This window comes from Peromyscus maniculatus, chromosome 5, assembly GCF_049852395.1.
Source record: "Peromyscus maniculatus bairdii isolate BWxNUB_F1_BW_parent chromosome 5, HU_Pman_BW_mat_3.1, whole genome shotgun sequence".
NCBI classification, from domain to species: Eukaryota; Metazoa; Chordata; class Mammalia; order Rodentia; family Cricetidae; genus Peromyscus; species Peromyscus maniculatus.
In genome coordinates, this window is record NC_134856.1 from 131056735 (window position 1) to 131075888 (window position 19154).

The 19154-nt window shown below is 39.9% G+C and overlaps 2 protein-coding genes across 8 annotated transcripts in view; one reads left to right on the top strand and one right to left on the bottom strand.

Annotated features, from left to right (window-relative positions):
- Cenpp (centromere protein P) overlaps positions 1 to 8956 on the bottom strand; it is a 210215-nt gene extending 201259 nt beyond the window's left edge. The window contains exons 1-2 of one of the 3 annotated variants that reach the window (XM_006992281.4): positions 8519 to 8953; positions 5043 to 5221 (exon numbers count right to left, since the gene is read on the bottom strand). In XM_006992281.4, coding sequence (XP_006992343.1) covers positions 5043 to 5221; positions 8519 to 8625 — 286 coding nt within the window. In that variant the 5' untranslated portion in view covers positions 8626 to 8953. Of the gene's footprint in view, positions 1 to 5042; positions 5222 to 8518 lie in introns of all 3 variants that reach the window. The other 2 variants (XM_076573313.1, XM_076573314.1) reach the window with 2 other exon arrangements.
- A 34-nt stretch (positions 8957 to 8990) lies between these two features.
- Nol8 (nucleolar protein 8) overlaps positions 8991 to 19154 on the top strand; it is a 30493-nt gene continuing 20329 nt past the window's right edge. The window contains exons 1-7 of one of the 5 annotated variants that reach the window (XM_076573303.1): positions 8991 to 9113; positions 10269 to 10424; positions 11018 to 11080; positions 12583 to 12661; positions 14489 to 14624; positions 15392 to 15460; positions 16578 to 18362. In XM_076573303.1, the coding sequence (XP_076429418.1) occupies positions 10286 to 10424; positions 11018 to 11080; positions 12583 to 12661; positions 14489 to 14624; positions 15392 to 15460; positions 16578 to 18362 (2271 nt within the window). In that variant the 5' untranslated portion in view covers positions 8991 to 9113; positions 10269 to 10285. The other 4 variants (XM_076573302.1, XM_076573304.1, XM_015985891.3 and 1 more) reach the window with 4 other exon arrangements.

The window sequence follows — 19154 nt, forward strand, 5'->3', positions numbered from 1 at the left end:
GGGATAGTACACAGAGAATCTGGATTGTGTTGTCTTTGGGATTTTTAACTGCAGAAAGACATTTGATTATAAAAGCTGTTGAGTTAAGCCAATGTGTCTATTTTAGAGATACCTTGACTTCAAAATTTGGATCTAAGGATATGTTGCTTTGGAAAGAAGGCTCTGCTTTTATTTCCACAGAAAGCAAGAGGCTATGGATTTGTTACATATTAAGATACATTAGGTTTGACTGGCCAAGACCACCTAAAAGGTCTCTGATGACAACATGGCCCAGATGATCCAACATCCAGAATGGTTTCAAGACAACTGGCTCAGACAATATACCCTCATATACTACTCCATAATCCTAAGATTTTCTTTATGTCTCCATAAGAATACAGTGCCCTCATCCAGCAGGAAGTAGTATGAAAAACTACACCCAAATTCCCAAATATACCAAGCTGGCTTTGGAGATGGAATTAGCTCACTCCTTCTCTAAACCCAAGCATATTCCTAAAACAAAAGGTTGAAAGATTTTTGTGTCCCATATCAGAAGAGCCCTCTGGTATGGGACAGACAAAAAACAATATTTTTATTTAAAGCAGGGTGATTATAAAAGCAATCTCTTTCTAAAGAACAAAAGAGAATAGTGTAGATATAGTAGGATGAAAGGGTAGATTAATGAAACTACTTTTAAAGAGCAACTTGGTTAAAATGTTTTACATTGCTATAGATTTTAGTTTATTGATACTTTAAACTTAATTTTGTTATACTGTATATATATTTCTAATCTTGTTTAAGGTATTATGTTTATGTAACTCATTTAAACTGTAATGGATAATTAAGAAATACAGATTAATAATTAGTCTTCTATGATAGTCAAACTTGTAGCCATGTTAGTTAAGTTTTCTAGTTATACATAGATATATTTCCAATAGGTAATCTTCAAAAACTTCAAAGACCTACAGAATATGACATTTAAAATGTTTTAAAAATTTAGACTTTCTGGACAGTGAGACATATCTGCTCCTGGCAGCAATTTACTTCAGAAAAGAGGATGGGCATTGAAAACACTTCGTATGGAGTTTATCTTCTTGGCAAAAAAATAGCCATTTGGGCAAGAAACTGTTCTTGTCTAGACGGTATGATTGACTGGACATGCAGGACCCATCAGAAGGAGAACACTGAAGTTTGCTTGGCAAAATGGTCCTACAGGTTTCTGCTATGCAGAGGAAACTGCCAGACAAATTACAGGACACAGAGAGAAGTGACTGAGAGACTCTAAGCCTGTGGACTGAAGACAGATGCCCCAACTTTACAGAGGAACTTTGGATGACTGTCCAGGCTGCCAGCTATCTCTGTCTACACTTGCAAGACTCCCGAAAGTTGCTTGCATCCTTCTCCCGTTTCTCAGGTAATATTATATCCTTCTGAGGCCTTTGATGTAGTTGAAGACTAGATAGTTATAATTTTCCTTAGTTATGATGAAAGATTTAGATATGAAATCTTAGACTCACAAATGCAGGGTAGATAGGATATCTTCTTTAATTTTGCCAAATACAAATAGACTAGACATTATAAATAGACTAGATATTGTAACCGTAATTCTTGCTTGATAGTTGTTTTGTTATATGTAATTTTACTATGTGAAAGTTAAAACCTTCCTTTTTCAAAAACAGAAAAAGGGGAAGTGCCGTGGATGATTGATTGATAAATAAAATACTGATTGGCCAGTAGCCAGGCAGAAAGTATAGGTGGGACAGGGAGAGAGGACAAGTCTGGGAAATGGAAGGCTGAGGCAGAGAGACGCTGCCAGCCACAGTGATGAGAGGCAAGATGCAAGGATACCGGTAAGCCACGAGCCACGAGGCAAGATATAGATTAATAGAAATGGGTTACTTTAAGATAGAAGAACTAGATAACAAGAAGCCTTCCATGGCCATACAGTTTATAAGTAATATAAGCATCTGAGTGGCTATTTTATAAGTGGGCTATGGGACTGCAGGGGCTTGGCAGAACCCGGAGAGAAACTCTCCAGCTACACTTTAACTGTGTAAAGGTGTGTTATATTTGTTTCTGCTGCATTTGTTTAATTATGAGAAGATGTGTTGCTGTTTCACCTAGCTTGCCTAAGGTACCTGACTGGTCTAATAAAAAGATGAATGGCCAATAGCTAGGCAGAAGAGGGATAGATGAGGCTGGCAGGCAGAGAGATAAATAGAATAAGAGAAGAGAAGGAGGAGAGATTGAAGGAGAAAGAGAGGGAGATGTCCAGGGCCAGACAGTCAGGAAGCTGCCAACCAGCTAGACAGAGTAAGACATACAGAAAGAAGAGGTAGGGGCTGGAGATATAGCCCAGTAGTTAAGAGCACTAGTTGCTCTTCCAGAGGACCCAGGGTTCAAATCCCAGCCCCAATAGCAGCTCACAACTATCTGTAACTCCAAGATCTGACATTCTCACACAGACATTACATGCAGGTAAAACACCAAAGGGTAAAAAGCCCTGAAGTAAAAATGTAGATGAAGAGAAACATGTTAGTTTAAGTTAAAAGAGCTAGCCAGAAACAAGCCTAAGCTAGGCCAAGCATTCAAAACTAATAAGTCTACATGTCTTGATTTGGGAGCTGGTTGGTGGCCCCAAAGAAAAAGCCTAGTATAAAAATGAGTTCAAATGGTATGTCTGAAATATATAGCAAGCATAATTTAAATGCTTAAGATGCAATATTCTTAATACCTCAATCATTTTTACATGTGTTTACTCATGTAACCAGCACCCAAGTCAAGATGTCCCAATTTTATAGTACCTTGTAAGTTTCCCTTATCATCTATCACAGACTATTTCTTATCTCCCAAGAGTTAAGAATTATTCTAACTACATGGAGGTAAGTAGTTTTACTAAGGAAGTTCTTTTTTAGGAGGATACAATACTACATATATAAAGGAAAGAAAGGAACAACTTCATTTTGGAAGCTGGAAACCTGATGAATGAATCAGGTAGTGCACAGACCTGGAAGATGTAGGAGAACTGAAGCCTAAGGCAACAAAGAAAGCACAGAAGAAAGTTCATTTACAGAATAGTACCTGACAGGCATTTGAATTGGTAGCACTGACTTACTCTACAGGTGGTGACAAATGCAGATGCTGGATATGGTGGTGCATGCCTGCAATCCCAGAACTTGGGAGGTTGAGCAGGGTATTAGGAGTTTGGGATACACTGTAAAGTTCAGGAAGGAAGACAGCAAAGCAAGGAGTGGGTTCGAGGCCAGAGCAAGACACAGAGGGAAGGAGAAAGAATATCCAATTTTGAAACTTACTATCAAGCCATTATAATTCAGACAATGTGGTATCAGTGAAAGCATAGATAAATAGATCAAAAGGACAAAATAGCCAAGAAGTAAGTTCATAAATATAGTAAAATTATTTCTGATAAAGAAAAAAAGGTAGTCAATGGAGAAAGGCTACTCTAGTTGAAAAATTTGTTGGACATCTGAATGAAAAAATATAAATCTAAACACTGACTTTTATAACAATTTGAAACAGATCAGAGACATATACAATAAAAAACAAAAATACATAATTCATACAGTATAATACTGAATAAAATCCAGGTGATCTTGGTCTTTGTCCCTAAAAAACTCAAAGGACCAGCAGGTAAGATGGCTTGGGGGGATCAAAACAATTGGCACCAAGCTCAACAACCCAGCTTTGATACCTGGAACCCACACAGAAGGAAAGAACCAATTTTTTCATTTTAATTTGTCCTCTGACACAAGCACTGTGGTACACGTCCCACACACACACACTAAATATATAAACGTAATTTTTAAAAAGTAATAAAAGGGCCAAAATGTAGTAAAGATGAATCTTGAATGGAATGTTAGAAATAACACAGATCAGGCCGGGCCGTGGTGGTGTATCCTTTAGTCCCAGCACTCAGGAGACAGAGGCAGGCGGATCTCTGTGAGTTCGAGGCCAGCCTGGTCTACAGAGTGAGATCCAGGACAGACACCAAAACTACACAGAGAAACCCTGTCTCAAAAAAAAAAAAAAAGAAAAAGAAAAAAGAAAGAAAGAAAGAACACAGATCACTTTATTTTGCAGACAAGATGCTCAGGCCCACATAAATACTGTGATTTGAGTCTAAATTTTGCTTTTTTCATTATGAAAGTATACAATACATATACAGATTACATATATACACTATAATAAAGTTTATTTTTCTGGAAAACATGGGAGTACAAATGGGAAAAAAAAACTACATGCCACTACCCAATGAAAATTGTTTTATTAAAAAATCTAACATTTTCTCCTAGCCTCTTTCTTTTGAAAATTTATTCCCCAAAATGCATTCATAACACATCTCATTTTAATATATGTGTGTCACGCAACTGTGTAATGTAGAAACCAGCATGCAAAATAGTCCCTTAATAATTATCATTCAAGTATAGAACTATTAAAAGAAATAGAAGCACTGTAGGATGAAAAGCTTTCTTTTAGTGAAAATCATCTCTGAAAGTAATTTGCCATTTATTGCCAAGATTGAGCCATTTGCTAAATCGGATAAATTTACAGAAAAAAAATTACTTTAATTTCAGTATTTTTTAAAATTGAACAGACTAATTTTTTTTTAAAGGTTAAGAATAGGATTAGGGGTTATGTCAGTTGGGAGAGCTTTTGCCTTGTAAGCATTAGGACTTACATTAGATCCTTGGAATATATGTGGGGAAAAAAGGAGGAAGATATCTACAAGGAGTCGGTGGGGAGGACGGGGAGCTGTGGTCAGCCTGGAGGAGGAGGACTGGAGTTGTGGTCAGCCTGGAGGAGGAGGATGGGAGCTGTGGTCAGCCTGGAGGAGGAGGACTGGAGCTGTGGTCAGCCAGCCTGGATGGAGGGTGTAATGCAGATGCTAGAAGACAGACTTGCCTCCACATGGTGGAGAGAGACCAGACCCCTGAAAGTTGTTCTCTGATGTCCACAAGCACACTGTGACATGTGTACACTGCTCCAACACACACTCCTAATAAAATTTAAAAACCACATCCAGGTTAAAAAATAATACTTACCCTTTTCCGTCACTTCAGTGTTTGTAATGTCCTCAATCTTGGAATAATTTCTTATATTGATGCCAGTAAGTTGACTTAGAAATGAAAGTTCAGATTTTAAATGTCCAAGCTGACTTTTCAGGTCTTTCAAGGATTCCCATCCCTCAGAATCTGACTGGGGAAATTTTTGAAGTGATTTTCTGAAAAGCAAATATCAGAAATAGTTACTTGGCAACTAGTAAGTGTATAACTTACTATATAATTTTTCCTCTGGGTTCTGCCCCTAGTGCTGAAGGTGAGGCTTGCAGAGCTGGCTCAGTGGCTAAGGGCACTGGCTGTTCTTCCAGAGGACCCAATTTTGACTTCCAGCACCCACATGGTGGCTTGTAACTCTGTAACTCCAGTTCTGGGGCTCTGATGCCCTGTTTTGGCTCTAGTGGGCACTAGGCACACATGTAGAACATAGACAGACAGACATACATGCAGTCGGAACAGGGACATGCTGAAGCTTTTTGAGTTAGGGACTGCCAAGTAAAATGGTAGGCTATGGCTGCCTCTATGTGACCCGATGAAGGAGATTGTCACAGTAAGAAAAAAACTGACTCTGCTCAGACAGACAGAGAGGGAGGGGGAGGGGGAGGGGGAGGGGGAGAGGGAGAGGGAGAGGGAAAGGGAGGGAGGGAGGGAGGGAGGGAGAGAGGAGAGGGAGAGGGGGAGGGAGGGAGGGAGAGGGAGAGAGAGAAATACTTCAGAAATTCAGAAAATAGAGGTAACAGGAAATCGTATTAAATGAAATAAGCCTAAAAGACAAATACTACTTTTTTCTCACCCAAAGTTCTTGTTCTCCCCTCTGCTCCCCCACCATGTGTGTGTGTGTGTGTGTGTGTGTGTGTGTGTGTGTGTGTGTGTTTATATGTGAGTACAGATCATGAAACTAGAAAGAGGATGTGGAGGGGAAAGCAGAAGGCAGGACCTACAGGAGGAAGAAAGAGAACGAGCTTTGGGAGACGGTAAAAGAGAATGGATGGGAACAAAAGATAACAGCATATGTGTAAGAAGATGCCATGGTGAAATCAACTACTTTGTATGCCAACTAAAAAAAATTAAAGAAAAGGAATATACCTCATCACTTCTAGTCAATGTTGTAGTGGAAGCAATCAGGCAAAAGAAATTTGAGAAGAGAAACCCTGAAGCACAGGAGGAGGAGATTACCAAATCATGATCACTCAGCCCATACAAAGCCAGGATCTGAAGTCATGTAATTTTGGAATCAGAGTGTGGGCACATGGATTTAACTTAACAACTTTGTTCCAGTATTCCAGCTGCCAATCCAGTCAACCATGAAGATCACTTTAAAAGTATCTTGGAGGATTGATTGGTAAGAAGGCTATGCAGGTAAAAGTATTCACTGAACAAGCCTGACACTGGAGTTTTATCCCCACTGGAAGGAGAGAACTGATGCTTGAAAGTGCTATAGCCTGACTCCCCATGGGAGACCTCGATTTGGGGGATGTGGGGATGTGAGGTGGCTTGGGAAAGAGGGCTGGGGAGTGGGAGGAGGGAGGAGGGGGGGATCTGTGGATGGCATGTGGAGTAGAAAAATTCTTAATAAAGAAAAATGTAAAAAAAAAAAAAAAGAAAAGAAAATTTAAATAGGAAGAGATTGGAAGATATGGAAATTGAGGGGATGGTGTGGTGTCAAATGAGGAGAATATGTGTGAAAAGGCCATATATATGCACACTTACTGCCTTATGATAAAAGTAAATTATAATTATATTAATAAGTATGAGGGAACATAGGCATGGTTGAAAAAGGAGAGGATGTGGAAATGATTAAACATAATACTATTAAATTCTCAAAAAAAAGTGCTATAGCATACATGTGCCGTCATTCACACACAATACGCATGCAATAACAATTTAAAAAATTAAGTAGCTTAGTACAAAGGCCTCAATCTTCCTTCACCACAGTGAGAAAAATTTCACATTAAATCCACGCACTGACTGACATTTCATGTCTTCCTTAATCTAAATTCTTCTAACTTTCAACTGCATTGCTGAGAATTCTACACAATCTACTGTATTATACTGGGCTTATATTGACATCTTGTGGTGAGTAAAGAAACTACTTTCCCCTATGGTATGACAGAATACTTCTCAAACTTTTTTTCTTGGTTTTTTGAGACGAGGTTTCTCTGTTTAATGGCCCTGGCTGTCCTGGAACTCACTCTTAGATCAGGCTGGCCTCAAACTTAAGAGATCTGCCTGCCTCTGCCCCCTGAGTGCTAGGACTAAAGGTGTGCGCCACCACCGCCCGGCTTCCACCTTTCAAACTTTAAAGTGTGCATACAAAGGGTATAGGGCTGGCTGTCTTGATAAAATACAAATTCTACTTTGCTAAGTGGGGGTGGAGTCAGCAACTCGTAGGTAACCCTAATGCTTCCAATATGTGGGTCACACTTGAGTCAGTAGCAAGTATCTCAGTCTTGCTTGTGGAAGAGCATATATACATATATAGGCCACTGCACATTTCTTCTTTTCATCAGTTACAACTTTCTCTTATTTTATTTTCTTTAAGACTTCGCCACATTTTCCTGCACTCCAAAGGTTCTTTTCAGCAAAGGAAAATCTCATTCTCTGCAACTGTACCAAATTATACCTAACAAAATAAAGATAGGTTGCTTTCATGTTTAAGATACTAAATTACTGTTAGTTCCAGCCTTCCTTTTTTCTTCTTCTCTTTGAATTGAGGAGAATGCTGGGACTTTGGATTTTTCTAGTACCTTAGTTAACTCTCGACCCTCATATTCATTACCTTCAAATAGGGGTTAAGAGCAGTCCCTAATCCAGAGGATTATCAGACGTTCCTATAGACGGTATTAGCCATATATCAATTTATTTCACCTAAGCTATTTTTCAGACGTCATTTCTGTCATTCACTATAACCAACACCAACACCAACACCAACACCCTGACACAAAAAGATCAGGATCACTTAACTATAGTTAGGTGACCCACAAAAACAAATTCACGAAACAAGAGTCAGGAAACCCCAACTAGAGCAAGGCGTGGCGGCTCGGGTAATAACCCCACCACTGAGGAAGAAGGATCATGAGTTTGAAGTGAAGTGGAGCGAATTCCTGATCTTCAGGGTAAGAATGTCTCCAAAACTATAAAAATAGCCCAACTAGATACTGTTTCCCGAAGGCGAGATTGTTCAGTTAAAAGCAAAGCAAGGCTTTCCCACTGATTCTCATCAACCGGGCAAAACTATTTTCTGCTGATTACAATCAAGCCGCGAGCCCCAAAGGCAGTGCTCCCACTCTTGAGGTGTCCTCACAGAATCGATACTGATTCAAATTCACATTTCGGGAGGTCTCCCATTACACTGTTCACACCCGGCGTGTACGGACTCGGAGCCCCGAGCTGTGAGGAGGTGGGTAGGTCCGCGGGGTGCGCGGATGCGGGGGCCCGAGGGGTGGACAGGAGCCACGTACCGGGCTCCCGACGTCTCCTCCCAGGGCTTCCGCAGCATACTGCACTCCCGCCGCAGCGCCGCCACCTCCGCCTCCAGGGCGCGCAGTTCGCGGGTCTCGGGATCCATGGCACCTCGCGCCCAGCACTGCGGCAGGAGCTGCGGCCCACAGCTGTCACAGCGCCCTGCTCGCCCCGCGTTTCAAGCGGCGCGCGCGCTCCCGGCGCGGACCACTCGCGAGCTCGCGGGGGAGAGGCTGCTCGGCGACACGCGTCCGCCCCACCCTCAAACCACGTTCTAGAGCCGTCCGTCCCTCGGAACGTCGCGCCGGGGGTCTAGACACTCCCGACTCTCCCGAGAGTTGGTTCGTTCCAAATCGAACCTCAAGCTCCGAAGGCTGCTCTCCCCCCTCTAAGGACCTTGGAGCAACCCGAGCCCTCACGTCACGGAGGGGGCGGCTTCGGGAGGCACGAGGAAAAGAGTCTCTTTATTTTTGTTCCGCTTCCCCACTTCCGCCTACTTGGCCCGGAAGTCGGGCGTCACGTGGCGGCCTGTCTTTTCTGTAGGAATTACGGAATTATTTTTCCCTCGGCTCTTTTACAGACGTGGAAGAGAAGGTAGCGGAACGTCAGTTAGAACGAAAGTAGACGAAATAAGGAGCCCTCAGGAACTGCGTGGGAACGGAACCTTAGGAGACTGGGTCGGAAATCCTGTAGGAAAGAAAAGAAAGTGCGCCTGCTGGCACGTGTTGTTAGACATTGGGGGCTTACACTGCGCTGGAACTGACAGGCGGCGCCTTGAGGGGTGTGTGTGCGTGTGCGTGTGAGAAGTGATGGGCAGTTGGGCCTAACCTCTCCTCTCCTAACTTGGGACTTCTCGGAGGAAGAAGGAGTGGGTAGGATGGGGCGGAGGCTGCCAACAAGTGGCACACTGTAGGTCTCTCCCAGACTGCAGGTCTTTGCTTTTCGCTCCTGCTGGCTGTTGTGCGATCTCGCTTGGGAAGGAGTCAGCCAGCTTTTGAGGAAGGTTTGGGTGAGAGCTGAGCATCTGCCGAGAGCTAAACGAGATGGAGGGACCTCCTGAAAACTTTCCCAGCAACCTTGGTAGTGTAGTGTTCACAGTTCCAGGCTCTGAAGTTAGACCAGATTATTATCCTTGCTTCACCACTGGTGTTTTCTAAGTGGCACTGGGAAAAGCCTTAACTTCTCCTGCTCCTCTGAACAATGACAACCACTCAAAGTGCTTTGTGCAATCAAGGCACACAGCGGGGAAAAATATTTTAGGTATAACATTAGTTGCCTGCCTTGTGCCTGAAGAGCGCTTTTGGGACGCTTGTATTATGCTATACTGTTGTACTTGCAGACTTTATCTCTCTTATGACTGTGGAGCTCCAGGATGGAGACACTTTTAGCCTTTAGCTTACTCTTTTGTTAGTATCTCTTAAAGTCAAAATGAATGTGCAAACGAATCACGGGGGTGGGGTGTTTAAAACACCCAGTACTATGAGTAAGGAAATGAAAACGGTAAGATAAAATAGCTGTGGTTGTTTACAGAGAAAACATTAGTGTTTGTGTGCGATTTCAAAGTGTGTTCATTAAGAATGTGGATGTAGGGCCTTTGTAAAATTCCCAGGTATAAAATCTGAAACAATACGAATAATGAGTTCCATAAGACCAAATTGACACAGAAGTTCCAGGGGAAAGAGTTGGGTTATATTTGTGGGGGAAAAAAATATTAAGAAAGTGTTTTTCTTCACAAAATTACTTTTCCAGATAGCTGCCCAGCATTCATGAAAGCCAACAGAGAAAGGAAGCGCCTCTTTGTGGGTGGGCTTGGACAAGGCATTTCTGAGACAGACCTACAAAATCAGTTCAGCAGATTTGGAGAAGTTTCTGATGTGGAGATCATCACTCGGAAAGATGAGCAAGGTAATTCTCTAACCATTAACTGGATATGTATCAACGCAGGACAGGTATTACAGAAGAAACCAATTCAACTGGAGCTGAATATTAGCGCTAGACATGGAAAATGATATATGGTGTCCTGGAGGTATTGCATATGAAAGTTAATTTTGAAACCAGAAAAATTATAAAATATTTGAATTTCCAAAACACCTTTACTTTCAATTTTAGGAGTCAACATTCTAGCATTAAGTATCTTGTTAAGTAGACTGTCATTAACATACAATCAAGATTGTCTTCACTGATTACTTGAGGTTTTTTTTTTTCTTACTCATTTTATTTTGAAGAATTTTGTATTCATAAAAATTCAGTCTTTGGTCTGTTGTGGCAAAAGTATTTTCTTTCAAAGTATTTAAGAACTCACTTTTTAAACTTGGAAAGCTTTTTAAGGCTGTGTGTGGTGATTCACATCTTTAATCCTAGCACTCAGGAGGCTGAGGCAGGCAGTTATCTGAGTTCAAGGCCAGCCAGGTGTCTCATAATAAAACAAAAACAAAAACGATTGAGATTTACATGGTTCTCTGGATAAGAATTTAAATCAACCAAATTTTCTTTTTTAGGAAATTCACAAAAGGTCTTTGCATATGTTAACATCAGCATAACAGAAGGGGACCTGAAAAAATGTAAGATCATCATGTACTTTTTATTTTGTTTGTCAGTGTGGTTGTAACTGAAATGACTGTGGTTCCATATCTAAGCCTCACTAGTCACTTATGAGTTATATAGATTGGCAACTATTTCAAGAGCATTCTGGGGCCCAACAGCTCATGTTTCCATTCATTCAGTTAGTGCCAGAAGACTTAGTATCACATGCTAGTAGGTTTGCCCAAAAACTGCTATTTTCAAATAACTGGAATAATGAACCAAACTACCTTAGAAATTGCCTATTACACTTATCCCACTGAACGTTAGGCCACACTTCTAAGTCCATTCTTTTCTTGGACAGCTAATCCTTTGTCTTTAAGACCTATTATGAAAGGACATTAGAATATGACCTTGTCAGACCTTATCTTTGAAATTGTGATATCTCTTATTATGAGATTAGTAAACATAAGGGTAAATATTAGCTTTCAATGATGATTTCTCATTCTGTTGATACAGTTAATGTATTCTAATTTCTTGGAAGTCAAAAAAGGAAAAGACACTGAAAAGCAAGTAAAAGGAACATGCCATTGGGGAAAAAATCAGTCTTTTATAATTACAAATTTAAAAAAGATTATTTTTGGCAAGAGTATATATAAGGTAGTTTATTTAAACTTCTAAGTCCAGTAAATGAAAAGATACAGTGATTTACCTCATAATGTTACTGTAAGGACTAAATTAAATAGTACATTTGTACATAGTAAAATATCTACTGCATGGAAAATACTGTTAGTGGTTACATTAAGGAAGCTAGCAATAGATATTAGAAAAATCAACTACTAGGGCACAACAATTGAAGCACAGTTCAATCACTAGCTAATTTGTATGCATGCTTTATAGTGATAATTGGATTGAGGTGAAAGATTAAAATGCTACAAGATCACAAAATATGCTCTAATTCACCCTGAAAAGATTTCATTATTTATTTGCAGTAATGGAAAGTAACAAAATAGTAAATAAAAAGTAAATCAGAAGTTGCTAAAATGAATCTATAAACAATTTGCACATAAGTTTTACTTTACAGTTTATATATTATTTTCTTTGTTAGTCTTCAAGTAACTGAAAGAAACCTACGAGCTGGAGTGAAGGAATGTCTCAAGGACCCAGGTTCACTTCCTAGCACCCACATGGTGGCCAACAGTCACCTGTGGCTCCACGTCCAGGGGATCTGATGCCCTCTTTTGGCCTTCAGGGGTATTCACACACAAACAAGCAGACTAAACATGCACACACATGGAATAAAATGAATGAAATAAAGATAAATCTTTTTTAAAAAGAAGGGGGAGAAAACTGCTAACTGATCAGAATAAGGCCGGAAGCCTAGGTTCTTTCTCTCTGGTTCACTTTTCTACATTGTAGGTGTCTTTTTTAACAAATAAGCCTATTTTTTTTTTCTAGTACTAAATGTAAATAATTAAGGGGAAAAGCATGCTGAAATACAGTTTTGCATGGAAATGAACTTTGGCAATTCTTTACTGTATAGGTATGTCTATTTTAAACAAAACAAAATGGAAAGGTGGAACACTACAAATTCAACTAGCAAAAGAAAGTTTTTTACACAGGTAAGATTTGCCCCACGTGTACTTACGCCCCGTTTCTTTATAGTATAACTGCTTTTTATAAGTTTTCCTAACCAATTTGAAATTATTGAGTAATATATTACTTGTTGTCATGATTCGTTTCACAACTTGATGCAACCTGGAATCACCTAGGAATAGTATTTTAATGCAGTATTGTCTACATCATATTGGCTTATAGGTTGTTTGTGGCAGATTGTCCTGATTTCTTTCATTGATCTGGGAAGTCCTAACTTGGAAGTGGATGGTGCTGTTCCCCAGTTTGGAGCCCTAGACTGTATAAGAGTAGAGAAAGGTAGTTGAGGACCATGCATGCATTCATTTATTCTCTCTCTTTACTGTGAGTGTGACTAGTTGCTTCAGGTTCCTGCCTTGACTGGCCTGAAGTGGACTATACATAACTCAGAGTTGTGACCCTAAACCATTTCTCCACTAGGTTGCTTTTTATATGGGACATTTTATTGCAGTAACAGAAATGAAAGCAGGACACTAGCAAGTCCTAACCTTGCAAGCAGAGCTGAAGTCTTTCTCGATTCTTTCAAACCACACAGAAAGAGAATTCAGTGCTGTTACATGTCCATGTGTGTTGCATGTGTATGTTTTTCTTGGATTTTCCTAATACGATCTTCTGTGGCATTCCCCCTTTTGTGACAACTATCTGTATATCAGAAGTGGCTGTTACCACAGTGTCTCTTCATACTGAAGGACTATTTCTACGTCTTGCTGTCTGTAGATAATCCATGAGGATGTCTTATAAATGTAAAAGTGTTTCTATGTCCATAGAGTTATGTTATTACAGATGATACTGAATTACACTTGTTGATTTTGACTCTTAATGCAGTGTCATACAAAGATTGAGAGTGAAAGAAGATAGATACATATGAGACACTGTCTTAGTTACTTTTCTATTGTCATGACAAAGCATTCAATCTTTTTTTAAAAGAGAGTTCCAGAGGGTTAGAGTCGATGACCAGGCATGGCAATAAGCAGACATGCATAATGCTGGAGCAGTAGCTGAGAGCTTACATTTTATTTACAAGAATGAGGCAGAGAGACAATTAACTGGGAATGGCTTGGGCTTTTAAAATCTCAAAGCCCACGCCCAGTGACACACCTCCTTCAAAACAGCCATGCCTGCTAATTCTTCCCAAACAGTTCACCAACTAGGGACCAGGTGCTCAAATGTATGTGCCTATGGACAGTTCTCAGAGACAAAATAATTCTGCATGTGATTTTAGAGCAACAGTATGTAACAACTGTTAGAGCTTTAGTCATAAAGCTAATTTTTCAGAGGGAAACAATTCAATTCATTTGGGAATTTTCAGAATGGGAAACATTTAAGAATATGTGGATGAAAGAATTGGATATGTAGTCATGATGGATTGCTTGGCCTACATGATTTGACACCAGCCTTACATAATAAATAAAATAGAGTATATCATTATATACTATATACCCTATACAAAATAAATTATTTTTATATCAGTGGAGCTTATGGTTGGTGATCTATCTGTCATGAAGGAGAGCTGAGGCAGCTCATGTCACAGCACAGGAGTGGGAGGGTACATTGTAAGTGTTTGTGAATAGAATGGAGCTCATGTAGACAAGTGTTAACCAAATGCAGGATTCTAGTTATTCTACAATGACAATCTGTGTGTTTAGAAATAGTATAAATAATTATACTATTAAAGAAGTGTTTTATTTTGTTTTTTACTACTGTAATGATATTTTGGTGCTCACTTAGGGTTACCTGAATGGCACCCCTAAACATTTTTTTATGGCTGATTTGCTTTTATTTGTCCCTCAATTCAGATTAGCCCAAGAAAGAGAAGAAGCAAAAGCAAAGAAAGAAAAATCAACCACTGGCAGCACCACCTTGTTGGAAAAGACAGGAGGAGTAGATTTCCATATGAAAGCTGTGCCTGGAACAGAGGTACCAGGACATAAAGTGAGTTTCCTCCAGTGACGGTGCCTACCATGTCTCCTGACTCATCGTGTTTGTAGGTGTGACATCCAAAACTGATGCTTTTTCTCCACTTTGGAGCAGGTAGCATCTAGGTTGGGGGTTTTGCTGTTTGTTTTTAAGTTTCAGTATGCTTTTATAAGTCTTCAGTCAGCACAACTTCCCCACACTTTATAGGTAGGAATATGAACTGGCAGGTCCCAAGATTGCTTTTTTTCCCACTTTTTTCAGAACTAGTTGTGTTTTATTGTTACTCTTGTTTTAGGATTTCATACATGTATATAATGTATTTTGATCAAATCCATTTCTTATTCCTTCCCCTCCAGTTTCTCTCTTAACCCCACCAGTACTTTGCCTCCCAACATAATTTGTTATCTCTTTTTTTAAACCTACTGACTCTTAGTACCTATCTGTTTGTGCATAGGTTAGGACCCTCTACTAGAGCATTAGTTGCTTTCAGTGGCCATGTCCCTGAGTTCTGGGATTATAGGTGTATCCTCCTACATCCCAGACCGTGGCCACATTTTTAATAGTTATGTGTGCATATGTGTGTATATAAAATACTGCCTGTGATATAGTTGGAATTTTCTTTCATTTTTGTTTCTTCATACTTTTCTTCTAGACATTTTATTTTATTATCAAAAAACTAAACTCCACAGTACCCCATTGTGAGTTCAACTTAAAAAATTACATTGATATATTATTATTTCATTTATGTTTATGACAACTATAAGTCTTTTTTTTTCTTTTAGAATTGGGTTGTGAGTAAATTTGGAAGAGTCCTACCTGTTCTTCACCTTAAGAATCAACATAAACGTAAAATATCCTTTGGTCAGCATTTCAAAGTAATTATTATTTCCCAGAGTGATGGCAAAACATCTTTAGGATTTCACTGCCTCTATCAATAAATTTTTAATTACTTCAACATATTACCTCTTTCTCTCAAGGTAAGCTCTAATTCTCGTACATATATAAAGCACATTGAGAATAATGAGTGACATGCAGTTTTATGCAATTAAGTGATATGAATGATGGTTGCCAAGGAAGCATTTTCATTTGTTAATGTATAAATCTTACTACAAGCTGAGCATGGTGGCACATGCCTTTAATCCCTGCACTCAGGAAGCTGAGGCAGACATCTCTGAATTCAAGTCTAGCCTGGTCTACATGGCAAGTTCCAGGCCAACCAGGGCTATATAGTAAGATTATTACATATGGACTCACAAGCTATTACTAATGTAGCACTGTAGGAATAGAGAGTAAGGGACCATTGTTACAGAAGACTTAGGAGGACTTGAGATAGTTTTATAAGAAAGCTGATAGGGTAAAGTAGTTCAAAAAAGAAAATACTAGGCCGGGCAGTGGTAGCGCACGCCTTTAATCCCAGCACTTGGGAGGCAGAGCCAGGTGGATCTCTGTGAGTACAAGGCCAGCCTGGTCTACAGAGAAAGATCCAGGACAGGTACCAAAACTACACAGATAAACTCTGTCTTGAAAAACCAAAACAAATAAACAATAAAAGATACTCGATAAAAATGGGCCAATAAGCAAGAAAATAGTGTATGGAGAAGTATGGAGTCCAAGGTGAGCAAATTCTGATGTCTGTTTCATGAAGTCAGTTATCTGAGACCTTAAAAAGCAGGCATCCTGGGCTTCTGTGCAGAGGGTGTGTGTGTACATCAGAGAGTTTGCTGTAATACTTATCATCCAAGTAATTTCTCTCAACTGACAGTGTTGGTGACTTTAGCTTTGGATAGTTATAATTCAGTTTCATAGACCCTGGAAGCTTCCTATGTGGAGTCCTCATTTAGTTCGATGGAAATTAAAGGTAGATGAAATAAAGAACTTGTTCAAGGTTAAACATTTTCCCTGTTTCACCAGAATAGTAGGTTTTTCCTAATGCCTGGTGCTGTTGCTTTTTCCTTGACTCTGAGTAACATTATAAAATATGATCCATCAAAATACTGCCACAACCTAAAAAAGATATCGGAGGATTTGACAAAAACCATTCCCATAACTGACCTCACTTGGGAACTGGAAGGAGGCAATGACCCTATGAGTAAGAAACGTCGAGGAGAGTTTTCTGATTTTCCTTTCCCTCCCCAGAAGATTAAGAAAGTACAGAAGAGCAAGGGTCCCACAGAGTCGAAGGGTTCTGATATGATTAGTCTAAGGACTAATGAGGTGATGGAGAGTAACAAATCACCACAGCCAATGACTGCACACAGGAAAGCCACTAGTGCCGTTACACCTTCTAAATCACTCCTTATGGCCAGTTCTGGGACTCAGAAACCTAAACATGTTTTTCAGACTTCTGACTTTGAAATTATCTGGAATAAAAGTAGCATGTCTGATGATGACATTGACTCTGAAGATGAATTAAAAATGATGATTGCAGAAGAGGAAAACTTACAGAAAACTAGGCATTCCTTGGGAAATGAATCTGAAGATGATCCTTTTGAAGTTGTGAGGGATGATTTCAAATCAGATAGTCACAAACCTCATTCTTCAACCAATTTAGGAAATGACTATGACTATGACTCAAGTGATACAGATGAAATTATTGCAATGAAAAAAAACATTAAGGTGAAAAACAGTACTGCATCTCCACAACCAGAAAAGCCTATAAACAAGAAAAGTTCTTTTAAAAAGGTAAAGCCTTCTAATGGTTGTGTTGAAGTACAAAAAACTAAAAGCAACAAAGAATCGGCCCCGGATCATGGAGTAAAATTTCTGAATCCTAGATTTCCACCTGACTCCAACATCAGTGATAGTGAAGAGTCTGAGGAAGATGAAGAGTATAAAGCCTTGATGAGAAACTGTCCCAGAGTGAATCTCACTTTGGCTGATTTGGAACAGTTGGCTGGCGGTCAGCAGAAGGTTCCAGGAGAGGATAACGAGAGTGATGGCCCCCAAAACGCCAATCACTGCAAATTTGATACTACCTCCAAGAGTCCTAAGACTTCCTATGGCCTGTCCAATGGCCGGCAGTGTATTTGTCCCGAGGAGATTGTGGCCTCCCTTCTAGAGGAGGAGAACACTTACAACAAACAAAAACCAGAGGAAAACACCTTAAAGCCAAAATTCCAGGCCTTCAAGGGAATAGGTGGTCTCTATGCAAAGGAGTCAGTGGACAAAACTTTGAAAGAGACTGCTGCCTTTAAAAGTATCAGTGAACATGAAGATCCTAATAGAATTTTTATAGAAAATGGATCCAAGTGTGCTAACGGCTCATCCATCAAACTGACTTCATGCGAACCTGCAAAGAAGGTGAACAGCCCAAGCCACATTCAGCCTCCAATGAGACGGTATGCTTTGGAGAGCCAGAGCCATAAAGTAGTGTCCTCTACTAGTTTTGACAAGGAAAGTCAAAATCCTCTCTCATGTGCATTGCCATTAAAAGGTAATAAGTCCCTAAGTCTTAGTGTAAAGAGTCGCAAGATAGACTCTGACAGAGACACTTGCCATCAGCCTGAAAGCAGAAAAGCTTCAGAGAAAGAAGGCCCTGCTTCAAGCACCGTCGCATCTCTTGAGAAAGCACCACAGCTGTCTTTCAGGGAAGATCCTCAAAGCACAGCTGGTTTCTCACTTTCTGCTAGTAACGCCTCATGTATGAGTGCTAAGCACGCTGAAGACAATCAGAAGCGACTAGCAGCCTTGGCAGTGCGGCAGAAAGCCAGAGAAGTGCAGAAGAAACTGGTGCATAATGCGTTGGCAAATCTGGTGAGTGCATTTTCAGCCTATGGATTTAACAAGAATATTCTCAAGGTCTTGATTTTCCTTCCCGTGGAGGTAGGTGTGTCCTCACAGAGCTCGTTGTCTTTTTCACAGTCAATACTCACTAATTTTTATCCTTTTGGTAAAAGTTTATATCACCTGTGCTATTTAATCTGTACTAAAAGGATGCAAAATTAAATTGAAAATGTTTTAAAGTTATCTAAAATTCATCATTTCATTAAGAAATATATTTTGTATAGTGATTAAGGCAAGAGTTATATCTTGGTAGCTTTTTTTGTAATGAGCCTTTGTTGAGTCCTTCAGCAATGAAGTCTACTTTTAAGTGCTAGATTCACAGAATAAAGGTTAAATAACCATGCGACTACTTAGGCAGCTATTGATGGATGGTGTGGCAATCAGGCAGACACGGTCTCTTGGAACACCAAGCCAACTAGGTTTCCTCAACCTATACTGAGTAATACTGAGTAATGTGAAAGGAGTAGAAGGAATTTTTTTTTTCCAAGACAGGGTTTCTCTGTGTAGTACCTGCCCTAGATCTGGCTCTGTAGACCAGGCTGGCCTCGAACTCACAGAGATCCATCCACCTGGATCTGTGCTCCCCCCCCCTACCCCCAGTGCTGGGATTAAAGATGTACACCACCACTGCCCAACGAGTAGAAGGAATTTTACTAGTGTGAAAAGGCAGTGAGGGAGAAGAGAGATCTTCCTGCAGAAGAGAGCCTTTTAACTAAAAGTTAATATTTTACATGACACTGGTATTTATAGAATTGAAGCAGC